Source organism: Zophobas morio, unplaced genomic scaffold, assembly GCF_036711695.1.
Source record: "Zophobas morio isolate AGI-343-1 ecotype UQ-CSIRO unplaced genomic scaffold, CSIRO_AGI_Zmor_V1 ptg000024l, whole genome shotgun sequence".
Classification (NCBI taxonomy): domain Eukaryota; kingdom Metazoa; phylum Arthropoda; class Insecta; order Coleoptera; family Tenebrionidae; genus Zophobas; species Zophobas morio.
This window is the reverse complement of record NW_026972129.1, coordinates 1,828,064-1,846,104: the sequence shown is the minus strand read 5'-3', so window position 1 is coordinate 1,846,104 and position 18,041 is coordinate 1,828,064. Positions and strand designations below refer to the sequence as shown.

Sequence of the window (18,041 nt, the reverse complement as noted above, 5' to 3'; positions counted from 1 at the left end):
TATGTTTTGTCTTTTATTTACTCATTATTTTTACAAAAAAAAGATATATGTATAACAACGGAAAAAAAGTGGGAACTATATTGCTACAGATAACACAAAATGTCAATTCAGTATACAGCATGTAGAGATTCAATGTACAATTTAATTCATAATATATATATCAATAATTACAGGTGTTGGTGCTTTTACTAATTATGAAACTTATGGGCATTGTTAATAGCATCTAAAATTTGATACTACATTAAGGTATACATTCACCTAAAATTTACTCCTTGGCTACTACTCAAAACGTTACATAAATTAACCAACACACTGAGTTTTATATAAAAAGACTATTTAGTGTAAAATATGGTTAAGTAGCCAAGAATGACAGCTATATTGTCTATGAAACACATACATCACAATTTTCCTATGACAGTCCTATTTACATGAAACACAGGCCTTGTGAAAATAAATTAAATTATTAATTACAACATTAAAGGCAGCAAATTTCTTCACAAATATAAAAATATATAATTTGGCCAATTCAGCAATTTAAAATTAATTATGACATAATACAAGTGTAGCTTTTAGGCTGTTTGCGAGACACTATATTGAACATGAATACAACTTATAACATTGAAACAAAATGTCCTTCAACTTTTTGCTGTCAAACTACAAGTCATATTCAACCTAAAATGAGGTATAAATTTAGTGTCGTTTCAAACGGGCCTTAAGTAATCAATCTAGAAACAATTTTTGTAAGGCAGTGCTTTACTACAAAGGTGATACAACAGCAATGAAGCTAAAAAAATACAATAAACCAATTTTGACTTTAAATCCAAATGCTATGTTAACAGTATCTATTCACTTGTTGAGCCAAGGATGTTGAAGACATTCAGCAGCAGTTGCCCGTTTATTTGGGTCGAAATCCAGCATTGGTTTTAAAAATGCTGCAAATTCTTCTGCATCTTGCCGACTCCACTCATACTTTTCAATTAAAACATCTTCTAGTCCCCAAGGTTTTAGCCCTGTAATATGTCTCAATTCATTTTTTTTATTAAATATTAATTTTGAATTTCTTCCACTCTGGGCAATTCTTCGCGGTATATTGCCCAACAACTCAATAATATGAGCTAAATGATCTTCATCTCTGCAATAATCTTCACCTGAATGAGGTTCAAATAAATAATCACCTGTTGCTAATTCAAATGCCATGCAAGCTGTACTCCAAATATCTGCAGAAGTACCATACTCAGCTCCTAGTAAAACTTCCAGTGACCGATACTGTCGCGTCTGTATGTCTTCAGTAAAGTGTTTATCAACCCAACAAGCATTACCTAAATCGGCAATTTTAACTTCAAATTCGCATATTATGAAGGCGGGATCTGCTTCCATCTTTATTTCATTTTTTGCAATTAATGACGGTGGATCATCCTCAGACATATGAATTACTGGTTCATTATTACAATCTTCACCACTTGTTGGGGGAACTTCACCTCCTGCTAATTCATCAACACAGCCATTTGTAACTTTCTCATCAGTTTTATCATGAACCATCTCCGGACTAGGACTTGTACCATTGCAGTCATTATCTGTAAGAGTGTCACCATTTTCTTTCACCTTTTTCTGTTCTTCTAATTCTATAATTTGTTCCATTTGTCGTTTAAGTAATTCATTAAGTCTTTTAGCTTTCTTCTTTAGCTTTTTCTTTTTATTTTTACTCATTTTTGTTGGTTGCACTTCTTGAACTGGTGCAGTACTTATTAATGATGTTGGTAATTTTAATCCTAAATTATGCATTTCAGCAGCTTCACATGCCAATTTTCTGATGTAATCCTCACTCACACAAATGAGAACATTTTCTGGTTTGATGTCAGTGTGTATTATTTTACATTTGGTGTGCAAGTAGTCAAGACCTTCTAAAACTTGTCGCATTATAGTACGAACATTATCTAAAGGAATTCCACGATAATTTGATTTAATAATTAATTTTAATAGATGATGTCCAAGGACTTCGAAGACCATACATACATGTACACCGTTCACGCCACTGATTTTGAAATCATTTAATAACTGAACAGTCTTGTTACGTTTTGGATCTGTAGGATCTGATTCCCTTACTGCTTTTAAAATTTTGATCTCATCAAGAGCAGTTTCTGTAAAATGCTCTGCTGACTTAACTATTTTTAAAGCGACAAACCTTCTATCTTGCAGGTCCCAACATAGCCATACCGTGGAAAAGTGGCCCCATCCGAGCTTCCGGGTAACATGGTATCTACTAAGAAATAGATCACCAATTTTAACTGGATGATAGCCTCCTTTTCGATAATCATTGCTGTCTTCTTGTTCTTCTTCTTCACTAGTGTACGTGTCATCTTGATCTTCAATCGTTTCATTGCTTGAACTATGTGAGGGCTCACTTTTGGAATTTAAACGATTTTCACCGTGACCATTCATTTCGTTCTTACTTTTTTTCTTAGACGGCTTATGTCTTTTCTTTTTTGCTTGTATAGCCAAGACCCGTCGATTTACGTCCAATTTTGCGCTCATTTGTAAAATCGGTTGAATTAAAACCACGGAAAAATCAATAAAAATGTCAAATAATCAACATTTCTACCAAAACAGTTTTGTTTAAGTATGGCCGCCAGGCTCGACAAATGGTTCAACATGAACGACCAGCGACAAAAACGCATAGTGAACTGCGCAATACTACGAGCGAAAGTTCATAACATATCTATCGCCAGTCTTATTCCTAAAGGCATTGTATATATACTAATGATGTTTTTTTATTGGTATATAAAATCAACGCCATTTCTATCTGTCCACTCCCTAGTGTACATTTTTGAAAATAACTGGGTGTTAGATATTTTTTTGGACTTTACGGTAAAAATTGGGGGAAAACTTGAGTGAGGTTAAAACGTCAAATTTTTTTAAATATCAAAAAATTTGAACGTAAAAATAAAATTTAGATTTTTTTAAAATAAAACTTGTTAATTTAAAGTTACCCGCTTTATTTAAAGCATGCGCATGTTGATCTGTGTGTACATGGTTGTCTATTTGTACAGTATTGTCACAGATTACGGATACCAGATAGTTCACTCAGCTGTCGGCACTTTGAAGTCGGTGTCTCGAGATTTCAAGCGGTATTCACGCTACTACGCACGCTCTACCAAAATTGGTTCGCAAGCTTTGAATTTAAAAGCACGGCGGTCAGAGAAAAATTACAGCGATGATGCAAGGGATGAGGTTCTAAGTGAAGAAAAAACGAACAAAATACTTATTTGCCTTACACAAAATGATTTATCATTATTACAAATGCTTAACATTTCACAATTTCCTCTGAAAAGAATTGCGGACACAGCCATCGGCATTAAAAAATTTTAGAGCGTAAAAAACACGTATTCTCGAATATAGTGCTAACAAGAAAATGGTGTTAAAATTTTTGCATGGTGAATAAACGTAACCTCTTTAACTATACGGCTTAAAGGGTTACCGAAAGTTAGAAGAATTGGAGGGCATAGTTAATGAAATTTGCTGCGCTTGCCTTTCTGAATTTTGTTGTTACAGTTTTCTAATCTACTCGTTTTTATAGTGATCTTCGATTTTTGGTGGTTATTTAAGATTGAAACGAGTTTAAAGGAAAAGAAGGGAAAATGTTTTATTCTCTTATTCATTTACAAAATCAGACATTATGGACAAGATATATTTACTAAACGATACTATAATACAGTTTAATGCAGGTAGGTATTTATTTAACTAATTTTCTGATTATTTTAAAACTTTTAAAAAATCCCTTCGTAACCAAAAAACGTAGAAATTAATCCTTGTAATGTTATTTATTCCCTGAATTATTACCTAAACTTTTATTCTTATATCTGCTTCATTGTAAATATTATTTTGCGTGTTAATCTGTCGAACCAGTTTCAAAGAGATTTAAAAGTGCTGAACCAATTTTAGTGTCATGCGCACGGAAAATTTGCGGACAGTTACGCCCACAAGTGAACCATCTGGTATCCGTAATCTGTGGTATTGTAATTATTTTTGGAGCAACTGGCAGTTGCGCACAAAAAAAAACGGAAACCTAAACACCAAACACCAGCTAATGCTAAACCAAATGAACAGTAGAATGTTGTCTTTGACTTATTGTGAGTTTTGTGTTACAAACAATATGAAATAATCACGATTTTATCGTAATTTGCTGTTAATTACATATACACAGAAACAATCACCACATCCGCAATTAATATAATGTGGCACACCACAAATTTCTATTGCGTTAAAGGTGTGGGTATAAGCTTAGATCATATAATAATATTATATGATCTAAGGGTATAAGTATTTACCGTGAATTTATATGGAAAAAGTAAACCTTAATTTTTGCATTAAAAATTGTAATTTATAACTGTTTATGTTGTAATCATCGTCGTCTAGTTACGACAAGATTATTATAGTCGTTAAAATGTTATGAAGTAAGTTTAGCCCATTTCTGTCATCTTCAGTTCCCAATGTAAATTTGGTAAAATTGCTTGGGTGGAATAAATATTTGTTTTGGACCATTTTGGGGAGAAATTAAAAGTGGCATAGTGATATTATGCAACTACAAGGTTATGGTTCGAATGTTGAAATCTGTCAAAACGACCAATGAGAATGAAATCATCATGTGTGTAGCTCTCAGGCCCATTTAGGTTATTTTAGCGGAGAAGACAGAAGACCTCATGGGAGTTAAATATGGAAACTGAAATACTAAGCCTCTTAGTGGATTCTTCTTTTGCCAAACTAATATTAAAATACAAAATGTAGCCTGCTGTCACAAGCTGGGATTGAATTTTTTTGCTCTATTATAGAAATTGAACTTATATCTACAGGCTTATTCAGCTAAGATGACCCATTTATATTTTTAAAATAGGCAACCCAAAATACCGATTCCACCTGAACCTGGATTACAAAAAATGTTTCAAAATTGACTTGTATCAAAGTTTGCTTATAAGTGTATAGAAACGTCAGTGTCAGAAAAATGCCTATGCATTCTTACAATAATAACTAGACAACCGACATGATCCTTATTTATGGACAGTGTCGCAAAAATGCCAGACATGAAGCACAATTATATGCAAGAAGATACGCTGACCGTGTGGCCCCAACACCCAATCTTTGTGGTTGGTTTGTGGGTCGAAGTGCATGCTCCAGCTGCATATGGTTAGAGCGGTTAGGATGAAATTTATTTATTTGTCTAGCAATAGCAATTTGTACCATAACCCCCTTATGAGGATTCTCATTAACTTGTGCGAGAAGTTATACTTCATTTTCCAAGCTAGTCGCAGTCTGGTTCCGTTTCCTCTTGTTAGCAGGCCACTTTCTTACGCAACGAATTTTCTAGCCTCTTGAAAATTTTGGGTGTTGGGGCCACACGGTCAGGGTATCTGCGGGCATACAATTGTGCTGTACCCCTAGCCTTTTTCTGTCATTCTTCATAACGTGTCCATAACTAAGGATCATGTCGGTTTTCTCGTTATTATAATAATATGTTTATTGTGCAGATAAATGTGATACATTTTAGCACAATAAACATGCATAGGCGTTTTTCTGCCACTGACGACTGACGTTTCTATACATTTAGCAAACTTTGATACAATTTAATTTTAAACCATTTTTTGTAATCCAGGTTCAGGTGGAATCGGTATTTTGGGTTGCCTATTTTAAAAACATAAATGGGTCATCATGTATATATAATTTTTTCAAATTTGTTTGAAGTTAAATAGGGGTATTATGTTATAGGTAAGCAGAGAAAAATGTTGTGCCTCGGTGGGATTCGAACCCACGTCTCCAAGCATTCCGGGCTGGTATGCTGACCGCTACACCACAAGACAACTTATCTTTGCTCTGCTTACCCATGTGTTATTGTGCCGCTACAATGTATTTAGAACAAAAGAAATTATTTCAAACTAGATTGACTTAAACAGATTCAGTAAAAAAAAATGTGTATACGTATTTCTAAAGTAACAATGTTTTCTAGTTAGATAAGACTAACGCTTAAATGTAAAGACAGAGGAAAATTACAACAGTTATATCAAAAGACATGGTTATAGTCCGGTCAAAATAGACATTTCAAATAACAAAAACTCCGACAGAGCTGAATTTTGGTAGAGACCTTAGGTACACCAGTAGAAATAAAGGGCAAAAGTCCCCATAGATCCCATGTGTGCTAAAAAAGTTATTCAAGGTCAAAGGTCAACATTTTTGGTTTTTTGGATTTTTCTCGAAAACGGTAAGTTTTATCAAAAATATAGTTCAAACAAAAATTGTAGATCATAAAATTATCTACAAAAATGATCCTTATACTCTTTTCCCTAAGAATCACCATTCCCAAGATATCGCCGTTCTAAAAGTTGAAGGAGTTGCATTCTACATGATATGCACACAAATTCCACGTATATACATAGTCAGACTCCTAATATAACTAAAAATGCCCTTCGTGTCTCTTACATGTATAAAATAACTACGAACAATATAATAAATAGCTACTAACAATTCTGAGAATATACACTCAAAGGAAATTCAGTCCCTTAGTCAGCTCCTTGTACTATACATAGATTGATAAAATCATTTAATTTTTAAAATCTGGAAAGGCTCAACAGCGAGCAGAAATATATTCTTCAAGCGGTTTATCTTTTTATCAAAAATGCCAAAACCATATTTTATTTTTACATGTAATAACCGGCTGCGATACTACATCAGCACTGTTCAGAATGGGTAAAACATGAGTACTGAACTTACTTGATTGCCCTAAAGTATTTGAAGAAATTGACGCGTCTTCTCAAACGATAATCGCAAAAGGAATTTGCTTTCCCCTTACGGAGCTCTAAAAAAATTAGTTGTTTCGACAAGTATAGATATTTAACTTAAAAAAAAAAAACGAAACAAGAAACAAGTACAACTATCTTGTCTTCCTCCAACATGGCTTCTGCTCATCAACACTTGTAGGTATACTATCAAGTTCAGACATGGCTAGGCTATCAACTGAACCCCGAAGACTGAGGTTGGAAATTAACAGATAATACTTTGGAACCGATTCAAACTACATATACACTGCACGTGCACTAATTGCCAAGGTCACTCTTGCTCGAATGTTCAGTGGAATCCAACAGACGAAGATTCATGTGATATTGTGATATCGATGAAGAGGAAACTAATTCATCTTCAGTTTAACAATTTATGAACATCCAGCAAGAAGAAGAGGAAGAAGAAGAAGAAATTGAAGAAGACATGACTGTTGAAGTCGAATTTGAAGAGTATGAATCAGATTAAAATGTTAACAGAAATTAGAAACCATAGTTTAAATCAATCAACTATGTCAATATCAAAATCAATGATCATCATGCAGAAATTACAGTATTTTCCCATAAAACTCCGTCATAACAGATCGTAGGCCTACTGGGGAAATCACGTTAAAAAAAACGCGCCAAGTACACTACATCACAGGTGGTGTGGAAATGTGTGCATATAATTTTTTTCGAGCTCCGTAAGGAGAAAGCGAATTCCTTTTGCGATTATCGTTTGAGGAGACGCGTCAATTTCTTCAAATACTTTAGCGCGATCAGTTAAGTCCTTTTTTCAAGTAATTTCAGTACTCATGTTTTACCCATTCTGAACAGTGCTGATGTAGTATCGCAGCCGGTTATTACATGGTTTTGGCATTTTGGATAAAAAGATAAACTGCTTGAAGAATATATTTTTGCTCGCTGTTGAGCCTTTTCAGATTTTAAAAATTAAATGATTTTATCAATCTATAGTAGAAGGAGCTGACTAAGGGACTGAATTTCTTTTGAGTGTATATTCTCAGATTTGTTAGTAGCTATTTATTATATTGTTCGTAGTTATTTTATACATGTAAGAGACACGAATGGCATTTTTAGTTATATTAAGAGTCTGACTATGTATATATGTGGAATTTGTGTGCATATCATGTAGAATGCAACTCCTTCAACTTTTAGAACGGCGATACCTTAAGAATGGTCATTCTTAGGGAAAAAAGTATAAGGATCATTTTTGTAGATAATTTTATGATCTACAATTTTTGTTTGAACTATATTTTTAATAAAACTTACCGTTTTCGAGAAAAATCCAAAAAACCAAAAATGTTGACCTTTGACCTTGAATAACTTTTTTAGCACACATGGGATCTATGGGGACTTTTGACAATTTATTTCTACTGGTGTACCCAAGGTCTGTACCAAAATTCAACTCTGTCGAAGTTTTTGTTACTTGATCACTATTTTTATGTCTATTTTGACCGGACTAGTTATTCAGTTATTTCAACTGTGATAATTTCCACATCATTCTGACTTTCATCCCGTTCTATATCATCGTCATCACTTATTTGCATAACGTCACGTACCATAATTTCTTCATTTGCACTATACTATATAACCATTCAAGCTTTCATTCTCAACTACAACTATTTGAACTGTTTCACTCCACTGTATATCACCTGTAACTTCTGATCTAAAACTTGCAATTGATTCATCATCAGTCTGCAAGTGAACTTAATAATCGGTGGAATGTCTTGCACATTTTCTGTTTCCACCAGTCTTTTTCAGTCATCCTTCATTAGTGTTTCACAGTGTTTAACACTTTTCTCTCACCTTTCGGGTATGTATTGTTACGAAATACACCGTTACGCCGCCCCAGTACGACGCCTATGGCCGTCGAGAGCTTTCTGGACGTACGCACGGCGCTGATGGGTGAATCATCACTGCTGACGGTGTCGACGGCCGAGAGGCGGGCACATAAAGACAGATCTGGAGCCGTCTCGAAGCAGCGTCCAGCGGAGTCGCGAAGCGGAGTCGCGATGGATGTTCATGAAGGATCTCGATCAGAGAATATGAGTTTAAATAGAGGCGACCGTAGGTAATGGATTCATTCATCCAGTGAAGACAGTCGAGAGCGCCGGAATAATTTCTGTACATATTCGTTGCTATAGATAGTGTTGTAATTCCAACTAAAGAAATAAATTTTTGAGTTTTACCAACGCCCGATTTATTATTCGCCCGTCAATCGTAACAGTATTTTGCCCACGCTGCTGTATCACAGCATACTGTATAGAGATCATTCAGTAGGGACAACTCGCTATTTTTAGTGACCCGTTTTCGACATCCTAAAAAGCAGTCTCGGCTCCTAAATCTGCGCATGCGTTAAATATTTACATGGTAAGTTCAAACTTTATTATAAATATTTCCCATTTATGGGGGAGCTACTTACTACTTACTACTGCTCGGCGAGGGGGAACATAGTTGGCGGAACCATGGCCAGAGAAAATTTCGATTTTGAAAATTGGCAACGGGTGCTAGGGCAGTCTGGCTAATCCGATTAGAGCATTAGGAATCGAAGGTTTCATTTCGGTGCGAAAATTCCAAACCTTGGTATAAATACGAGTGATTTGCAGTACATACAGTGCATCTTTTTTAAAAGTGGTCATAGGGATTCCCATGTTAGATTTTAGACCCCACGTTAACTTTTATTACGGTGAAAACCTAGAGATAATTTTTGTGGTGAATAGCCTTAGGGTTCTACTTTAATTTCCACTACCACTTTTTGCAGTAAATTATTAATTTATGCTTTAAAAAATATAAATTATTTTGATAAAAAAATGTTTGTACATCATAGAAGGATTTGACTTGTCATTTTTGACAACAATTTTAATTTAATAGTTAATTAGTAATTTACGCAACTAGTTCGGGATAGCCTGCTTCCCGCATGAACGCTTGTTTGAGGCACGACCGAAGGGAGTGCCGCATTTGCGTGAATGCGGGAAGCAGGCTCACGAACGTGTTGTGTACAATATTTTTTGCGACGAATAAACCTTTAAACTGAAGAGATTAACTGTGAGTTATTTATAAACAACGCCATTGACAGCGCCGTCAACACGTCACAATGTTGACACTACCCGAGTATTTTAAGGTTACCATGGCAACGGGAAGTTAAATGCACGTGTGCGGGAAGTTCGACCTCCCGCACTCTGGTGAATGCGCGAAAGCTATCAAAAAAGGTCATGAGTGCAAAATTAGTTATTTTCCTAACAAGTGTGGGAAGTCAGCGATTCCGAAACGAGTGCAGGTGTTATGAAACGAGCGTAGCGAGTACCTGCACGAATTTCGGAACCGCACTTCCTACGCGCGTTAGGAACAATGTTTTTCCTAACGGCGTCTTTTAGATCTTTCAGCAATTAAGTTTTTCGTCAAATTTTAAATCGCAGCCCTTCGAAAATCATATCGTTGAGTAGCCAAGGTTTTTGCGAATGCATTTGTTTAAACACAAACAAGTTTTTAGCTAAATATTTGTCAATAATACCTAATCGTATTGTGTTCTGTGTGTTCAATTGAAGATGGAAAACAAAGATTCCTCTAGCGATTCTATTCCTTCGGATATAGTTGCTGAAGCAGAGAACGCAATTCAATACCTAATACCGACAAAATGTAAGGACCGATATGAGAAGGCTTATAGTTCTTCATCTCCAAAAAGGGCTATATTCACAGATATATTACATTTCAGACACCTTAAGATATAGGAAAAAAAACACTCGCGAATTGACAGACATAAGGCCCAATTCTGAATCAAACCCGTTAAAATTTAAAGGTTGTTAAAAAAGAAACAGCCAATCAGATTTACGAATTTAACTCGTTACTATGGAAATTTGCAATTTAACACCCTTTAAATTTAACAACTTCGATTCAGAATTGCCCCTATTCACATATAAAAAACGAACAAACGCAAAATCCTATACATCTGTTTGGAATCAATGCAAATATTTGAATATCACAAATTTAATAAAAACAAAGCAAAATCTGAACTAAGTAACTTGATGCACACAAGTTATTACGGGCGTGTGGCAGCAGATTTTAAAGTTACGGCAGTTAACAGGAGCACAACAAAAGTACCCCTGGGGCGTGCTAGCACAAGCGGAGTTCGGGGCTACCGGTCTGAGGCTGTTTTCCCCCCACGACGGTTATTCTATCTATCGCAAAGCCTACCCGCACGCACCTCCATTACGATCATGCTGTGCGAAACTAGGCCATTACGGTCGCCAGACCCGCAGTTAGATCTCGACTATTGTGCTAACTCGAGAGCACTACAACATCGGAGGGCGCCCCTGAATCTATCCAAACCTTTGGACTTGTACAGGTGACACGATAAATCTCGCCAGCCCGACTCGGAACCGCACTTCGCTTTTGCCACGTTTTCTGAGTTATTTAACCTCAGTTCCATTTTTACATGTTCAATCTCTTATAACTCTGATATTAACAACAACTGAATAAGTGTTAAAGTTTCAACGAGCAATAACAATTTAAACATTTAAATTCGCCATACAATCTTCTGAAATTTTAAACAACAAATAAATCTTACGTGAGATAAAAATTGGACATCAAGCAATTTATATGATAGAAACATTCATCAACAAAGTATTTACAAAACAAAACTTAGCAAGGATTTATGAAACAAAAGATCCGGTGTGAAATAAACTTGTACAAATAAAAATATTATGTGAGGTTAACACTCGTAGAACATGAAATTTACGTTCAATTAAAATTATACAACGAAGGAAAATTACTGAAGTTAAAACTGTGAGATTGAGACATATTGCATGAGGTGGAAAATTGCAAAGTTAACAAAATTTACATGAGATTAATATTTGCCACACTTTATCAACAGTTCAAACAAAGAATTTACATTATGTCAAATTAAGTATATCATGATCTAAGTGATTGGTTACTTCAAAAAAACATACACATAATAAACAAACACAAAAATATGCAATCATCGCTCCGAGGGAAAAAGCGTCTCGGTGATGTAAATTTTAAAATCGTTGCGAGGAAAAAGCGTCTCGGTGATGTAAATTTTAAATCGTTGCGAAGAATTGCCTCGATGATGTATATTTTAGCGGTGGAAGGAATAAGCCTCGTTGATGTTATTAATCTCTAGTGTTGCGAGGACGAACCGCGATGAAGTAATCAATCTGTAGCGTTGCAAGGGCATGCCTCGATGAATTAATCAATCTATAGCGTTGCGAGGGCAGGCCTCGATGCATTAATCAATCTGTAGCGTTGTGAGGGCAGGCCTCGATGCATTAATCAATCTATGGCGTTGCGAGGGCATGCCCCAGTGATGTGATTATGATACCGATGATAACCACCCAAGGGAATATTTATTTTACCCCCCGCCAGTTCGCAATATAATGAACTTGTTTAATATTATAATGTAACACTTACGTATATGCATCCAGAAATTTATGCGGAATTAAACAACAAGGTGTTTTCCTGACTAAGTGAATTTCATGAGATCTTCTAGCACGTAGTTTATTTAAATAATCCTAATTGTTAAATTGTGTTTGCACTAGCTGACGATTAAGAAAACTAACTTGATTGGTGAATTTACAAACAATAAAACAAATTTACAGCACGTGTTTCGCGTTGAAAAATCACATGTGTTTTTGATTAAAAGCCGCAAGAATTAGCCGCGCGGGCTGGGGACAACGGAGCGACGTCGGTGTTATGATTGATTGTCGTTAAACAAAGGCTTCCTCCCATTTTATTAACTACCAAACCAACTAATTTAAATTAGCTCTTACTACGTGTTTTTACCGTGCACTCACCATACACCCATTACACCGTACCGAAAACGAGTGAATCACCTTTCAACATGCTGCCTTTCTGTCTACCAACCAACTAACCCTTTAACTAAAATCTCCCTAGCGCTACGTGAATATTTGGTTGCCTATGGTTAACGATTTCATTTTTGTGATTGATTTTTTTTTCTGTTTCAAATTCAAATTATTAAAAATGTGATTTCGCGCCGCTGTTAATTAATTTCAGCGCGAAAATTTTGATTTAAATTCGGTCACCACAATCTCTAGCTGAATAAGGGCACTTTACCTCAACTAGAGCATCATTACCTATCAATACCCACAAATAAGCCACATTTTACCGTTTTAAAACTAAGTTTGTCTTCAAATTCTTTTATTGCATCACTTTCATGCGTGGTATTATGCTGCAAAGGTTTTGGTAATTTTTTAAGGGATGTATTATTATTACATTTTGGACGATGCTTTTCGTGTCTCATATTACAAATCTTTTCAAAATGATTTTTCGTTAAACCATTCGGAATTCGAATGTTGCCCAACTGTTTTTTCCTGAATTCGATCAGTGTCACATGTAGACAGACGATCCAAAAATTTTCTTTCCGCATCAGCAAAATCATCTGGATTCATATCAGGTTTTTCCTCGATGAAACAATCATCTGAACTGTAGTCGAAATGTGCACTATGATGCCGCAACATTTTTTTGTTTTTGTTTTTGCTTAGATGCTTTATTATTTGTTTCCTATGTAAAAATAATTTTGTAAATCTTCCAATACATCTATCGCTACTTTTTTTTAATTTTTTTTTTTTCTAATAAGCAACCTTTAGAGTTATAGTCTATTATTATTTGAAATTTAAAAGAGGCATCCAAGTAAGTTTTGAATTTGTATTTTGGGTTGCATTTTTAATTATTGCAGGCTCGTACTCATTCGTGTAATGCCCTGTATTGTTCACTACTCCCCCTTTATCACAAAAATATGATTCACATTTAGAATGATCACCAAAATTGTGCAGACCATTCAGAATACCTTGTTTCAAGTTATTTACATTTTCCTGCCATAATGTTGCTTCCCCTTTGCGAAATTTTATTGCACTTAAAATTGCACTACGAAATTTTAATAGTTATTTATTTAAGGGCATAATCAGGGAGATTGTGGCACGAGGGAATGTTTAAAGCCCGACCACAGACTAGCCCGACGAAGGAGGGCTTTTAATTTCCTGAGTGCCACAGTCGACAATTATGCACATGCAACGTTTCATTCTATTTTAGTTTCTAAACTATTTTTAACGAAATATTGAGTATTTTCAGTAAGACTGTGTGAATTGTGCCGATGCAAACTTTAATACATAGCATATTATTTTGATATTGTTATGGGTACCGCGTTGATTATTTGATAATTTGTTTTCCAAAATGCAAATTAAAGAAGCGGAAAACGTTTATTCAAAAGAAAGTTTAGAAGAATTTGAAGTCGGTCAGGTAATGATTTGATAAAATATTATTTTTCCTACTTTATTAAAAATGTTGAATATCGAAGCTTGTTTGAATAATTAATTATGTATTGTGTTTGCCATTTCAAACAGAAAGAAAGTATGATTGTGTTATATCAATGAATTCAGAAAAAAAGAACTCTATTCAGAAATGCATGAATTATATGGTAGCGATTAATTTTCAAAAAAATAATAAAAAAAAAACAAAACATTAGCGAAACAGCTAAACACAAGCGCAATAGTCGAGCAGCAGGTGAATCCCAGGCCAGCGCGCATTCTCGAGTGCCTCACACTCTAGCGACGTGGACAGGCAGCGGCTCGCAGTATCACCACTTCCACCAAGGCGCCAAATTCAAATTCTTGAACTGATTGCTAACAAAAATGTACCTCTATACCTAATTTCAGTCGATTTGTACAATTGGTTCTCAAGATATTTAAGCGTTTCCATTCATTCTAGCGACCCTATATGGTCATTAATAACATAGTAGAACAGTGTTTTTGTTACATATATTTTCTAAACATCGTCGGAAAAGTAATTTTATGCTGAACAACTCTTAAAAGAGATTATATACCCATGTCGTCAAAAAAAAAGTTATTCAAATTTTTATTGTCGTCCGGTGAACAATTAGAAAAAATGAAGTGAATTCTAATTTTACATAGAAAAACGCGCAAAAAGCACTAAAAAAATGTTCCACAGATTTCTGTCGACAGATATTTAATTAGTTCTACGAATATTTAACCTGCCTAGAGTATGTAGAAGGATCTAACTCATTATAAAAGCCTCATGTATTCGGAAAGAATGGATACTTGGGTCTATCTCTTAAATCTTTCTTCGACTTTCTTGATTTCACGATTCACGATGAAAAGATTATTATCAACAAAGAAATTTAAATGAGACATAATTTGTGGAACGTTTGTTTCCTAAAAGTTCACTGATCACTAAGCTAATTGATTCCCAAGTAAATTTTTCTTTATCATTCAAATAGGCGTAGAACACTTGCTCCTTCATTCGAATTTCAGGCCCAACGAAAATTTCTAAATGTAGAAAATGTATATAATATGAAAACTGAAATTCACTGTAATATTTTAGTTATTACCTTGGTTTATGTTGGCAGCAGAAAGCTTAGGAGATATTGTTTTCCGATGTTGAAATGCTTTTTCTCTTGTATTTCACTTGCATAAGAAGCACATATGCTTGATATATCCAGATTGGAAGCCAGTTACTAAAGCTACAATTTTTAAATCGCCTATCAAATTGCGCTCAAATTTTTTGTATGCAATAAGTACACCTTCAACTGGAACTATCTATGAACAATCTCCAAAAAAAAATATTTTGACGACGTAGCCATAATGTCTTATTAGATAGTTATTCAGCACAAAATAACCTTTCAGAATACATTTTCAGAATGCTTGTAACAAGAAATTTTTCTAAAATTGTTCCACTGTGTAATTAAAACTTGCTCCTCCCGCCTTTTTCTGAGAAACATGGTAGAGTGCGAAGCAGAACGAAAGAGTGACGTGGGCGGAGCTTCAGATGCGCGCCTATTTCTTACCAGTGGCGTCACTGTTTTATCATAAAATGTAATTAAAGTAACAAATGCTATGAGGACCCTATTAAACAAAATTCTTCTTGCTAATAAATACAAAGCGACAAAATAAATAATATTAACTTCAAAAAATAGCAGACACAAAACATTGGCAACAGACATACGAAGACAGTACAAAAGTAAGACAAATTAACGGCGCTACTGCCCTATGTTTCCATCCCCCGAGAGCTATGAATAGACTCGAGCAACGTAACTTGCTTTACTACGCAACCCACGTGATGGCCCTTTTCGTTTTGATTGTCACTTTACGTACTATATACGTGTTGTGTACCTTCTGTGGTGTATTATACCAGAGATAACAGAGATATGACAGCTTTTGAATGCTCCATAAGAAATGCATGGGAGCGAAGTGAACACAGAATTTGACGTAAAGGACGGTTGGGGGCACAACATTTGTGGTGGTAAACCTGATATCTTAATATCTATGTTAAATGTTACTAAATATATTACTAGTAAAAGTGACATAACGAACGAAAAACACGAACTCTGAGATAACCTCAATTAAATATGATGCGATGGTTTCAAATTATAAAAGAAAAGTCATGTTAACTGCATATGTATGTATGTATTTATTACAGTTACATACATTTTAACAAACAATATACTATTGGTAAGTACAGGAATAGTTCTATAAAAATAACATCGATAAGTAAACCGATGATTTTCTGCAGCTATAATTAATTATTAATCGATGAAACTGGCAAATGCTCTATAAATGGGACAAAATGATTAATTTACTCTGTTTTTTAGGTTGCTTCTGTAGTTCCCTATTATGGAATTTCAATGTATAAAATATACGTAATCGCACAAATAATGACAAAAGGTAATCAAGGGGGAGATTACTACATGGATGCTATTAAGGCCAGCTGGTTTTTAAGTTGTCTGGGAACTTGAAGCGAAAGTGTATTATCTACTGAAGGCATTTTCTAATTGTTCAATGTAATATGCAAACTGTTCATACGAAACATTAAGATTGCCATAAGATAAAGTTTCAGAATTGTGGGCTTGGAAACGACAATAATGTAGTTCTAGAATTTCTGCCACATGCATTTGTATATTCACAGCATATCTGAGAAGAGTGTTTTAAGCATGCATCCACTGAGTATCCACATATTTATCGTAAGATATTTTGTTCAGCTAAATCAAACTCTTTGTACTCTATCCTATCTATTTTTAGGGCATTATGAGATGGTTGGGAATTATTAATTATGGTGGTGATGTTGTACCTCTCACTTAAATTGGAGATATCTTCATTAGCAGATAAGAATTGTGGTGTGATCAGATGATTAAAAGAGGACTTGCGTTTGTGGTGTATTTATTTTTAATGTTGTCGGTTCAGTAGATAAGGGAAAAGTGAAGAGTGTTGTCTGTGATTTTGAAAATGAAAAGACAGGTCGGTAGAGAGCGGTGAAACGGTTGTGTCGAAAGGGTTCTTAGAAGGTACTCGAAATCTTCGAAGGATAAGAATTATTGGGAAGGGCGAACAAAAGATAGGTTTTACGACATGCAGGTGTACGAAGAGAAAGTTTCAGGATGATAGTGGTTGGAAGTCAATAAATACAGACTATACAAATATTACATGTTGCACAATTTTGTGGGATTTGTTAGCCCCCACAAAATGTTGCTAAATCAAAAGCACAATTACCAGTTGGATTGTGCTTCATATATTTTATACAGAACAATAGCTTGTATTTGGTTATATTCTAATAAAGTGTGATGTAAATAACTATTAATAATATGAGGATAAAAATAATTTTATTAACACCCGCACAGAACTAAAAGTGACTAAAGTCATCTTCGCAATGAAAAGGTAACATTCAATATTATAACTGTATTTGTACCCCTTAAAGTGTCGTCCTTGAATTTCAACGTTAGGTTGTAATAACAATCTTTGAATGAGCTAGAGGGTACTTTTATTATTATCCTCGCTATAAAATTGTACAGTTTGTGTTGTGTATGCACATTTTAGAGTTTTAAAGGATAAGAAAAGTTAATACAAGCATTTTGAGTAATTTAATGTTTTTTTTATCCATTTACTATTAATCAGGATGTAAACATTACAAAAGCACCAACAAATGTTAGATATAATACAATCATTTTTCGAATAAACTTAATGATTGTAATTTTTTTAATCTTGTCTTTTTCCATTTATGAGCAACCTAGTATTTTTGGAAGAAAGATTAACCACTTTTGGTATATTCTTACGATTGGAAATATCCCTGGTAATCAAATAGCCGCGCTACGAAAGTTTCACTCAAATTTAAATAGCGCGCCCGAAAGTGACGGTTTGGGGCACAGTACATAATAAGCATTCACGTTCGGTAGAAGTAACT

At 34.7% G+C, this 18,041-nt stretch overlaps 1 protein-coding gene and 1 long non-coding RNA gene across 3 annotated transcripts; one reads left to right on the top strand and one right to left on the bottom strand.

Annotated features, from left to right (window-relative positions):
• Window positions 1–735: 735 nt before the first annotated feature.
• LOC135135079 (SRSF protein kinase 1-like) lies at window positions 736–2,659 on the bottom strand. Its single transcript, XM_064064035.1, has one exon. It carries the CDS (start codon window positions 2,530–2,532, stop codon window positions 847–849), a length of 1,686 nt encoding a protein of 561 aa, XP_063920105.1. The 5' UTR covers window positions 2,533–2,659; the 3' UTR covers window positions 736–846.
• A 13,341-nt stretch (window positions 2,660–16,000) lies between these two features.
• LOC135135349 (uncharacterized) lies at window positions 16,001–17,720 on the top strand. Of its 2 annotated transcripts, XR_010281509.1 has the most exons (4): window positions 16,001–16,109; window positions 16,162–16,318; window positions 16,459–16,827; window positions 16,886–17,720. It is a non-coding gene; the product is annotated as an uncharacterized LOC135135349 (long non-coding RNA). The 2 variants fall into 2 exon arrangements; XR_010281508.1 differs by having other exon boundaries at window positions 16,004–16,318.
• Window positions 17,721–18,041: the final 321 nt, after the last annotated feature.